This window comes from Diachasma alloeum, unplaced genomic scaffold, assembly GCF_001412515.2.
Source record: "Diachasma alloeum isolate Michigan unplaced genomic scaffold, Dall2.0 Dall_scaffold_00269, whole genome shotgun sequence".
Lineage (NCBI taxonomy): Eukaryota > Metazoa > Arthropoda > Insecta > Hymenoptera > Braconidae > Diachasma > Diachasma alloeum.
Window position 1 is genome coordinate 1856809 of NW_021680408.1, and position 12663 is coordinate 1869471.

At 34.1% G+C, this 12663-nt stretch overlaps 1 protein-coding gene across 2 annotated transcripts; it reads left to right on the forward strand.

Moving 5' to 3' along the window:
- Positions 1–722: 722 nt before the first annotated feature.
- Positions 723–9557, forward strand: LOC107037683 (tctex1 domain-containing protein 1-A). 2 transcript variants are annotated; one of them, XM_015256344.1, is made up of 4 exons: positions 723–803; positions 2276–2344; positions 6426–6619; positions 8934–9557. In XM_015256344.1, the coding sequence occupies exons 1-4, from the start codon at positions 780–782 to the stop codon at positions 9097–9099; spliced, it is 453 nt and encodes a 150-aa protein (XP_015111830.1). In that variant the 5' UTR covers positions 723–779; the 3' UTR covers positions 9100–9557. The 2 variants fall into 2 exon arrangements, with proteins under 2 accessions (XP_015111830.1, XP_015111831.1); XM_015256345.1 differs by lacking the exons at positions 723–803; positions 2276–2344 and adding an exon at positions 6065–6204.
- Positions 9558–12663: the final 3106 nt, after the last annotated feature.

Genomic DNA, 12663 nt, shown 5'->3' on the forward strand with positions numbered 1-12663 from the left:
TCTAATCTAAACTCACCCAATATTTCATCTCTCGGTATTACAAACATCTCTCACGATACGATCGAAAATTCTCATTTCCTTCAAATTGACGGTAACCGTCAACGATATTTCAGTACCGTCAGTTATCGCTTGCTGGCGTGACAGAGAGGAATACCCGATGCAACTGTAACAACATCTCAAAAACGAATTTTCAAATGTGTTGGAAAATGGATTATGCATACAAGTACGATATCATACATGTGAGGGAATATTTTGCAATGATCGATCGTCATTGCATGCAAGTGACAATAAAAATAAAAATATATACCGCCACAATTGTCTTCTAAATTTTATTCCACCGTTACTTTTCAACCGTTTCACACTGTGAACATTTTATCCATCTATCGTAGAATAAAATTTCACATTTTCTCATTCACTAACACCTTCGCGTTGTGCAGTCATCAGTTATCAGCCTGTTACCGCTTTGCTCCGTGGAGGTGTCTTCAGGATATAACGGAAACACGTGATAATACTGTTGGTATACGTATATAGGTGGAAATATACGTGATGCAATAAACGATTTTCGCGCCTAGTAAAAGTGATTTTATGAAACATGCTAAGGCTCGTGGATATTTTTAGGGGTGGGGTTAAACGAGGGTGAACTATTCACTGGATGGATATTGTATCCTCATTTCTAGGGACGTTGGGTGAAGGGAGAGGAAGTATCAAGACTTATCGTGACTCACGAACCAACAGTTGAGTTTACGCGGAATTTTCGCTTCAGTCGGTGAAGTGGCATCATGGCTATCAGCTTCTGGAGATGTGTAAGCCTCTGATTGTTTCGTAATTGATAGTTATAGTGTTGAAAATTAGTGAAATCGTCAACACCGTTTTTTTTCTTTATGGAAAATTGAGGTAAAACGGACTCAATTTAGTCGTCAACAACTCGGGAACGACAGAGTGGAATTTCACGTTTTTTTTTTCATTTTAAAGGTATTTATGCCACTCATGCCTGAAACCGGCTGGATTACACACTCGACGCTTTGCGTCTCGTGTCTAATTCAGCCGGTTTCAGGCTTCGTGACATAAAATTTTGTTCAGTACTTGTTGGGAAATTTCGTCCTTAACGTGTGTGGTTACATCACTCGCCTTCGGCTCATGCTGTAAACCCCACACACGTTAAAGACGAAATTGCCCCACACGTGCTGAAATATACTATTTTATGGGCTTCAAAATGAGACGTGATTCATCCAAATCGTATCATTTGGTCAGGGGATATTGACGATTAAATATGGTTTTACCCCTCATTCTTCCTCTTTTTCCACACGGAGCGACAAGTTGGATAAAAATTACCTAGAAAATTGTGGCAAATTCTGTTGTATTGTAAAACGATTTTTTGTGATACCTACCGGAAAAGTGCACTTTTCGAAAAGGTTTAGTGTGAGTTAAGCGATTGTTTTCCGCACGGTGAGCGTAAAGTTTAAGAACGTGCGTAAAGGAAATTTCGAGTTCGTAAAGCGAAGCTTGAACTTTCCGCACTCGTGCACAAAATCAACTACCGTACCCCCACTACCGTTCCGAACAGTGAACTTAGCAAGTTTCACAAAAAATTGTACGTGTTACACGTGCGTGCGAGAAAGTGGAACTTTACGGTAGTCAGTTTTCGATGAATATCTCGGGATCTAAAACAGATAGCAAATTTTTTATTACAAGCTTTTTTGTAGAGCGGATTAAGATCTACAAAAAAGGTTATTACAAAAATTTCTCTATCTCCCTTAGATTCGGAGATATTCCTCGAAAACTCAGCTAAGAGCTAAGTCGACTTAAATCGTTTTTCCGCTTCGAAGAATATTTTACGATTCGTTGGATAAAAAAAATACATCTACGGAGGCAAAAATTATCTTCCTGTACAGTAAAATTTATCATACCGGTAGGGCATTTTTTTTCTTGGAAGTGAAATTTTACCGAACGCGTTCGGTAAAAAATCATTCTCCGTTACAGAACAATTATACGCAATATTAAGCAATTATTTACGTTCAACTGGGATAATTTTTAATGAAATGCAAGATAAATTTTACAGTTTCGGCAGAAATTACCCTCACGTTCAGTAAATTTTCCCGGGGCAACGGATAAAAAATCACTATTCGTCTCGCACTTTTTCCCCGATATAGCATGAAAAAGTACTGAAAATCGAGTTCGCTCCCCGATTACTGGACTTGTTCTGTACTTTTTCTCTAATTTTTTCTCCGTGCACTTTCCAAGAATTTATTTGTATTCATTTGATTTTGTTATTCAGCTGGATGGGAAAGCTGGTCGTCCTAGGCTTCGAAATGCCCTCCAACAGCGGAATGTACCAATTGTTAAGGTACAGTAATGTGTTCATTACCCTGAGAGAAAAAATTACCTCTGCCGAAAAACTATTTGTTCTACGTGCGAATATTTGATGGAGTGGAACAGATCTATTTGAGGGAAATTGATCAGCTTAATAAGCTGTTAGCGAATTACTCTTTAAATTTCAAGTCGAAAATCTTTGAATTTTTAGCAACGAATAATTTCATGGAATCTCCATTGATCTTGTTATTAAGAAATCAGTCACTTTACTTGAATATTCAGTAGTAATACCACTAGTGCTTCAAAATTATCGGATATTTTTCGATAGCTTTGTTGCCTAGGAACGATTGTGTCAAATTTTGCAGGATTAAAATCCCGAGTATGAAGCACGAGCGATTTTTCTGCAAAATTTGACACACTCGCTCCTAGGCAGGGAAGCTTGAGGAAAATATCTGATTAATTTTGAAGCACGAGTGGTATTTGACGGATTATTTTTCCACTCGGATTTCGGCCAAGCACCGTGCAGTGAACAGCATCCGGATACATTTACGCAGCCAGACATTTACAACCCACTTTTTTATTTATATGTCACACAGAGTATTAAACGTGAAATGCGTTGAAAGATGAGAAACAGTTGAAAAGCTGCTAGTGAATTTCCGTCGAAATTTTTTTAGAAATTGCCGAAATAAAACTGTTGGACAGCCTCAAATATTACGCTCTGATTGGCTGAAATCCGAGTGAGAAAAATAATCAATGAAATTTGATTTCTCAGGTTCATCACGTATGAAAAAATTCAATAGGCTTATCCTATAGGACTTCCTATAGGATTTCCTATAGGTTTGCCTATAGAACAATTCTATGGAGAATTGAAACACTTTCTATAGGATTTTGTTGCCAAGTCTGCGGGAATTAAGATTTCCTATAGATGAAAGATTCCCCATAAACGAATTCCTATGGCCCGATTCCCATAGACATCTCCCCGATAGAAATCCCATGGTCATTTATAGAACAATTTCTATAAACAATCAAATTCCCCATAAACGAATTCCTACGGCCCAATTCCCATAGACATCTCCCTAATAGAAATCCCATGGTCATTTATAGAATATAGTTTCTATGAAAATTGCAAATCCCTATACACGAATTCATATAGCCCACTTCCCATAGTCATCTTTCCTATAGGAAACCCACGGTTATTCATAGAAAAGTTTCTATAAAAAATTCGAATCCCTATAAAAGACTTCATATGGCTCAATTCCCATAGACATCTCCCCGATAGAAATCCCATGGTTATTCATGGAACAATTTCTATAAACAATCAAATTCCCATGAACAGATTCCCTATAAACGAATTGCTATGGCCCAGTTCTCATAGTCATCTTTCCTATAGATATTCCATGGTTATTTAAACAATGTTCTCCCTGAATAAAAAATTCTATAAGTCATCCTACAAAGAATCCTCTATAGATCTTCCATCTATAGGAAATCTTAATTCCCGCAGACTTGGGAACGAAATCCTATAGAGTGTTTCAATTCTCCATAGAATTGTTCTATAGGCAAACCTATAGGAAATTCTATAGGAAGTCCTATAGGATAAGCCTATTGAATTTTTTCATACGTGATGCAACAATGAAAATTACTGAAGATCGCGAAAATTCAGGCAACTTTTCTTCTGTATTTCTAATCTATTGAAAATTCAATTGAATGTATTGCTTAATTTTCAAGATAGGTTTGAAAATCCAAATTGTTCTTGAAAATTCAATGATCATTCATCATGAAAAACTTAATTTTATTGAATTTTCAAGATGAATCAGGAATTCCATAAGCAATTTATTTTGAAATTAAATTCAAGTTCAGAATATTGAGAATTCAACTGCATTTGTGACTTAAATTTCAAAAAATTTCTAACAGTGTAGGAAAAAATTCAATATCCTTCACAAAAATTCAATGTTTGTCGGGATCATCAAAAATATTCCTAGAAGAATTTAAACTGTTGGCAGGAAAAAATATAATTTATTGTAGGGTAAACAGATTAATTTCTGGACGGGGGTTAGTTTCTGTACGATTTCAACGTACATTTAAGGTACTTGCTCAGTGAGTTATACTTGGTGAAAATTTCGCAATGAACTGAAGACCTAAAATTTGAATCATATGTTATTGAGCATATGTGAAAAGGATTTCCAAAATTTCAAGTATTTTTTTCACGTGAATTTTTGAGATATGCATCGACAAAAACTTGAAAAAGACAAAAATTGAATGTTTGACGATGGATATCTCAAAAATTCGCGTGGAAAAAATGCTTGAAATTTTGGGAGTCGTTTTTACATGTCCTCAACAACATATGATCCAAATTTTAGGTCTTCAGTTCATGACGAAATTTTCACCAAGTATAACTCACTGAGGAAGTACCTTAACCCTAGTTTGGTCACCATAGGAGGGAAACGCCGCAGGTCGATTTTTTTTTCTTACCATTGACTGGCTGATCGGAAAAATCAAAAAAAAATTGGAATGCGTCAATTCAAGTATCTAGAAAATTATAATATTTTTTAAAATTATTTATATCCACAATTCCTGAAGACAAAAAAATTATTTCTAACAGACGGACAATTTTTTCCCATGTTAAATGAAATTGCTCGTTGTGCGACGTTAGCGAAGTCTCGCTAAACGCGCCCGGGCAGTATAGAGTGAATTCGGCAACGCTCGGGCCTAAATAACACAGCGACGATTCCCTGCGGAGGTGACCAAAGTCCCAAGTTCTCATATGGTGACCAAACTAGGGTTAATATTACATAAATAAAATGAAAATTGTACTGATTATTTCACCTTTCAATAACATTACTCGTGTATTATCATGTTATTAATTATTTTTTCTATTGATCGACATTTAATAAATGAAAAAAAATATGGCCCAGTCGTCCAAAAATTAGGGGTTTCGGCTGCATTCAACTCTTTCTTAACTTAATTAGTCTTTGCTTTGTTATTTTCCCTTCAAATAATTTTTTTTCTGCTAATTAAAATATTCTTGAAGGTATAGAAGCCATCATATCCCCATTTAGATGATTCTTTTATTTTAGATCCTATCACGAAACTCGAATTTCCCTTGACCATCCAGCAATTGGTCTGTTCACCCTACGACAATCATTTGATCTGAGAGAACTCCATAGGTTTACACCATAGAAAGAATAATTGACGAAAGAATATTTTTTCGCAAAAAAAATTTTCCCCTCGAAATTATTTAGCTTTTCCAATAACGTACCTTTCGGCAAGAAAATTGTAGTTTCCTCTTGAAATTATCATTTGTTCGATGGAAATTACAAGTGTTTATTGGACAAAGATATATACTACTCAATAGCATTCACTTGATAAAACCTGAACCTCATATAATTCTGTGTAGAACAAATGTATTTACCCGAAAGACAGAAATGTCTCACGAAAACAATTACTACCACGAAAATTATCATGTTTTGGTGGAAACTTTCTTTTTTGTTCACAACTAAATTCATTCAACACGACAAAAGGTCTTCAGGGGAACATATAATTTTTGGCAGAACTAATTTTTTCACTCATTGTAGTCATTTATGGTTCATGTTGGTTTTTACGAATTTTTTGTGTTTTTGGATTTTTTGGGGTTTGCATATTGGAATTATTTGAATTAAATTAAACGGATCCCGCGCTTTTTGCTGAAGAGCGATCGTATTTTGAGGGCTCTGTGTGAGTTGGAATCGATTGCAATGCAACCGAGAGTGTTGTTTGGTCTCCAAGGCTCTGATAGTGACTTTCGGTGACATTTTTTTCATTTCTGTACCGATAGGGAAGTTATTTTGGTAATTGGTCGTAATGATGATGGCACCAACTATCGAAGTGTCTGCGCGGAGTAGTGTTGATTATGATCAAGTTAGTCATTTTTAATTTTATTGATAATTTAATTTTAAATTCGTAGAAGACAAAAAATTGTTTTCTTTTTCACTTGATTTTTTGATTAATGGCGAGTGAATCTCTTCTTTCTGTTCAATCTCATGAGAATTGAGCAACAGGATCGGCTAGAGATGATTTCATAATCATAATTTTTTACGTGATCTATCGTTATTTTAAATGATTTGGAATTTTGTTGATAGACACCGACTTATCAGAACAGCTATCAGCTCAAAGCGAGGAATCCCTTCAGAACGGATCCTGTGGATGAAATTGTGAAAAATGTCATGCAGATACGGTTGGAAGATATGACGTATGATGCTGCCATAGCTCCAAAGTTGTGTGCTCATATTGCTAAGGAAATTAGGAAGAAAATTTTGAAATTGGAATTCGACAGGTGAGTGATGGAATATTTTTTCTCGCTTTTATTTTGATCGCATTGTTGAAAAATTGAAATTTTTGGACAGTTGACTAGCTATTTTCAGAGGATGTTGAATTAGATTTAGATTCCCTAATTTACTAGAATTTTTTTATTAATCTAGGAATATTCAGAATCAAATTGCGCTAAATCTTTAATTAATTGAGAATTCATGAATGTATTTGCTTAAATTTCTCTATTTCTATCAATTTTCGTGGAATCATTGACTAAAATTTACTGTTTTTATCGATTTTTTCATGAATTTGTGAAATTCCTTGAAATTTAGGAGAAAGTTTGGAAATTGGATGATCGGATGATGCTGAATTACATTGAGGGGGGTAAGAATTATGAAATTTCAGATATTACGAACAATTTTTTTTTATTCATTAATTCTATTTTTCATTTTCTTTCATCAAGAACATAAAAAAAAAAACTGGGAAAATTTGACCTGAGGAAATTCTATAAACAATATTTCAATAGAAAAAGGTGTAGAGAAAAATCGAATTCTAGAGACTTTTTCTATAGAATATTTTCCATTGAACATTTCAATAGAATCGACCAAAACAATGGAAAGTTCAATAGAAATCCAATAGAATTGTCTAGCTAATTCGCTAATCACGTTTCACGTTTTTCTATGAAATTTTTTCATACGTGACAACTTCAGTGAAGAAAAAATGTGAAAGTTTGTACCGAAGAATTTTCACAGAAAATATTCCAATAGAATTATTTGTATAGAACGATCGGATAGATTTCCGACTGGAAATTTCTATCCGAAAATTGCACAAAAAAGCTGGGGAATAAAAACAAGTTTTTCTCAAAGACAATTTGAGATAACGTTTTTTTTACTGAACTGAATTGATTTTAAGTTAGACGGATTAAGTGAAAACAAAATGAATGTGAAATTTGATATCACAAGAGTTCATGCTCCTGATACATCAATGTTGATGTCTCGTCGGTCGTAAGTAAATTATTTAAATTTTATTTTTCTCCTGAATAATTTTCTCTAAACTGGACTTGAGACGAGTATAACTTTTTCGCTAGTAAATTAGCAATTTGTTTCTGGATGGTAAATAAGGAAAGAAGAAATACCAGCCATGAAACCTTAATATGATCCCTAAATGTCTCAAATGTCTAACATGACCCGACTAAATTAAAATTGAACTGATTTAAACTTTCACTGAACATTGATTAAACCTTGACGAAACCTTGGTTAAATCCTGATTAACCTTCAACTAAATCTCGACTAAAACCTGACTAAACCCCGACTAAACTCTGACTAAACCCTGGCTAAACAACCGACTAAATCCTCACTGAACCATGATTAAACCTCGATTAAATGCTTTTTAATGCTATAATTTCAAAGCAAATGATGGGATCGCCACTATCTTCGAACTCGACCGAGATAACATCCAAACGAATATTTTAAGCCATAATTGAAAAGATTTCGACTATTATTTTTTGAATGATCGTCGAAAAATTGAATTAGAAAAAAAAGCTTACACACATATATACATACATATCGTTAGCTGTATAGAAACGTAACGTAAGTGCCAAAATACAAGAATTCAATAGAAAAAGCGAAACAACAAACAAATATGGTAACTGGAATTAAAAATTCAAAACTTCTGGTATGAGGATATTTTTTGGCACTTACGTTAGTCTTCTATAGAGCTAACGATATGTGGGCATCTACATGAAAAGGGCCCACTTTGTCGGTTTGGAGTTACATATATTGCGATAATCTTAGTGAGATTCCTCACATTTTGAGGCCAAAATTAATACGACAGTATGAAAAATTACGTCAGTATAAAAGATCAAAAATTCAGTTTAACATTGGTTTAAATGGAAGATGTGAACACAAAAACGTGAATATCTCGCAAAATAAACGCGACAAAGTGGGCCCTTTTCACGTGGACGTACACATATATACATACGGACATGAAACCGGCGACGGTGGCCAAAGTGGTTAATCACTCGGCCGGACGGCGGGATCCGTGAGGTAATTGGAATTTTTAATTTTTCGAAAACCGTCGGACGGAAGTCTAGACCTCTAAATAACATTTAGACATTTAGAGAATCATCGGAAAATGTTTTCCTAACACTTCTCCGATGATTCTCGGTGTCTAGACCGAGAAGTATTAGGAAAACCTTCTCCGATGATTCTCGGTCGATGGACGCCCGTATCGACCAAGGTTTTTCCATGGTTTCCCTTGATCACCAGGAGAGTCTGTACGTGAGGTGCAGCTCCTGGGGTACAATACGACTTGTGTAAAAATTTTCATTGTGTTTACAGATGCCGAATAATCGTCCTAGTGACTATGATAGAAAAAGCGAGTCAAGCTGTAAACACCAAGATGGGCTTTGTGTGGGACGTCGAGAGGGATAATTACGCAACCTACAACTTTGAAACCCCATCGTTTTACGCTCACTGTCTCGTTATCGGCGCTTATTACGAGTGAGGAAAATCGCTGCTACGTTAATTCTGTGTCGAGTTAATTATCGATCCACAGCGACAATCGTGTCTGTAAATATATTCTCTCAGTGCCGAATAGAACTACTTCTATTTTTCTTGTGTCATAAAAAATTGTGATTACGATAATCGGGAGAAGTGTATATCAATTAATTTATCATTTTTAAAACGTTCCTTCATTAATTCGAAGAGCATTTTGTTATTTCAACTTTTCAATTTTCAAATTTGCATTTGATCAAATGCACTTTCTAATGATCTAACTAGTGAATCAATCAAACAAAGCAATTAAACTTTATTTTAAGATTGTAAAATCTTGGCAGAAATGTCTGTAGCTTGTTTCCGACTCTAGTAGTGTTTTTTCTAGATTCGAAGATCTTGATGAAAATTTTAAGCTCAAATTATGTTAAATACAAAGTTGGTGAATAAAAAAAGTCATTTTACCTTGAAGATGAATTTTAGAAGAATTATTTGCGATTGAAAAACTATGAAAAGAGTTTTATAGAACTCTTAGCTAAAAGAAGGCCATTAAATTTTGCTTCTAGATCAGTTTTTTGTTGCATATTCCACAATTCCACAGATATTGTAAAATTTGATCAAAAATTTCTGCAGCTTTATTTCAACTCTGAGTGTTTCTTCTAGATTTGAAGATGTTTATGAGGAAATTACGCTCAAGTTATGTTAAATACAAAGTTGGTAAATAAAAAGTTTTTTTTTTGCAAACATTTCAAGTTTTTGAAAAATAGCTTTCTATTCATCAAAAATAATGAAAAATGTTTTATAGATCTCTTAGCTTCCATTTCAATCAAATAAAAAAAATCACCAGTTATCTACCATGTCAGTATTTCTCCACGTGCATAAGAAATTGACTAAAAGAATTAATTCAGTAGCGAAGTGGTAAAGCGGTTTAAGTCGACTTATCTCCCAGTTGAGTTTTCGGGTAATATTTCCGAATGTAAGGGAGATAGCGAAATTGTTTACATTTGTTGTAGCTCTCAATCGGCTCTACAAAAAAGGTTATAACAAAAATTTTGCTATCTCCCTTAAATTTCGCGATATTCATTGAAAACTGGCCAATAGTCAAAATTGACTTGTACCGTTTTACCACTTCGCTGGCAAATTATATGTTAAAGACAATTCGACCAAATTTTCTAGAACACCCGCTAGGTCTCTCAAATTATTTAACCCGTGCACAATTGATTTTCTCTACTTCAATACCTCAGTGACACCTCACTATTGGAAAAAACTAATGTCATTCTTCACGGTACCGAACAATGTGGAAAAAAATCGAAAAAAACGTCATAAAATCGAAGTAGGTCAGCAGTGAGGGCAATGGCTCCAGAGAAACCCCGTAAACAACGGGAAAAAAGGTGAATAGTGAGGTAGCATTAAAAAAAGATCCTACGAGCACTAGTCGACACACCTACGATACACGAACGGAGAGAAAAATACATGACAATCCCGTGCGAGTCCCTTCAAAAGCTAGTGTGCTACATACTAGTCGTGGGACCAAACAGGGGTCACTAAAAAATTTGAATGTAGCACTTTAGTTTTTGAAGATCTCAGGCTACTTTTCCTTGGGATTTCTTTAAAAATTCATGTGCCACATCCGCATTTTTTGTGACTATGGTTTGATCCCATGGGCACACTGAATTTTACTAGGACTCTCTCCGTGTAGTACTTTTTTTACGATGTTTTTATTCAACATCATTTGGACATATAAGAAAAACAAATATAAAATAACTTTTCTAGAATTATTCTGGTTCTGTGTAAACTTTGGTCATACTGTGACTCTCGAGCATAATCTGATTATTTTCACGCACGAAAAAATTCAATAGAAAAACCTAGCGAATTCGTAAGAAAATTCTATTGGATCTCTATTGAACTTCCTATTAGTTTTTGGACGATTCTATTGAAATGTTCAATAGAAAAAGTCAACAAAATCAGATTTTTCTATGTAACTTATTCTCTTCAGATATTTTCTATAGAATTTTCTCGGCTCAAATTTTCTAAGTTGTTTTGAAATCTATTCTGTTTTTCTTTCTTTCTCATCAAAAAAATCAAATAAAGAACTTAGAAAATTTGAGACGAGGAAATTCTATAGAAAATATCTCAGTAGCTTAAGTTATATGAAAAAATTGAATTTTTTTTTATTTTTCTATAGAATATCTTCTATTAAAAATTTTAATAGAATGGGCCAAAAACTAATAGAAATTTCAATCGAATTCCAATAGAATTGTCCAGCGCATTCGCTAGATTTTTCTATTAATTTTTTTCATCCGTGTTATGTTCGCTTAATTATTATTATTACATAATAATAATTCGATAAAATTTTTAGTCGCCAATTCTCAATTTCTGTAATTTATTCTATTCATTCTATCAAAAAACAAGGATAGAAATCGCATTTATGGGTATTCTTCCATTATTCGAAAAAATTTATCGATTTTAAAATTTTTCGGAGACATTGAAAAATTAATTTTTTTGTTTTTCCCACCCACTTTGTTTTGAATTTTTTGTAATTCTTCTCGCTGAAATATTGCTGTCCCTCTAACATTTGAAGAAAAAAAGTGATTCGAAGTTCACAGTCGACATAAAAGAAAAAAATCCATTTTCTAGCCGATTAGCCCTTTCTGATTCGTTTTTCATTTCCTTTTCATAATAATAATTGGAATCCGACCATAGGAATGAGGAGTACCGATATCCTTTCACCATAGGAAGGGAAAAATAGATTTTTTTAATTTTTAGGAACACATGGAGATTTTTCTATTACTTGAATGAGATTTCGAATGACTTTTGTTTTGTGTGTTTGTTTCGATCACAAAGAAAGAACATTTTTTATTGTCTTTAACATAATTCCCCTTCATTCAATGTAGTAACTTGTGAATTAAGGAAAAAAATATTATAAGAATAAGAATGTATAAAATTAAATTGATCTAATTGCCAAGACGGAAATGGAAATAAAATAAAATTAAATTGTATAAATAAATAGGATAAGTTAATCTTCGCTAGTTGCGTAATAGCAGTGCATCCTTTAGGTTCAATTTTACAACGTTCTGATTGCATATGTTATCTGATTGATTTAAGTGCTCAAAAAAAAAATTATAATCGTGGTCGGAAAAAGCACTTGCGCATTGTAGGAGAAAAATAAGTGTAATTTTGCTTACAAACGAATAATGTATCATTATAACCGAGTATCTGGAATTTTTATTCCTGTAAAGATCAGTTGAACGATAATCCTTCTCTTCAATCCTTCAAAGAGTAGTTATATCGATTATTGTGTCATCTTATTCCGTGCAGTACTCTGGGCGTCGTCCACGGGTAGAGGTCACGCAGAACCGAGTGAGATCACGGACTGCTCATCATCATTACTATTACTATGTATACACTTCCATGGGAGAAAACGCCCTAGCTCATAGTATCGCGAGTTAGACGAGGAAAGACGGAATTACCTACAGTACGTCTTGTATAACGAGTTTCAACATTTATGTACCTATGTGTACACCTACATACCTCAATACGTATGTGTTTTGTGTACAAACAGAGGCCGGAGAAATGA

What these genes read in the sequence shown, in the direction of transcription:
- LOC107037683 (XM_015256344.1), top strand. Translation starts at nt 780, where the DNA reads ATGGCTATCAGCTTCTGGAGATGT. An exon ending in GGAATGTACCAATTGTTAAG is followed by an intron (nt 2,345 to 6,425) that starts GTACAGTAATGT and finishes TTTTGTTGATAG; the next exon opens with ACACCGACTTATCAGAACAG. An exon ending in TTGAAATTGGAATTCGACAG is followed by an intron (nt 6,620 to 8,933) that starts GTGAGTGATGGA and finishes TTGTGTTTACAG; the next exon opens with ATGCCGAATAATCGTCCTAG.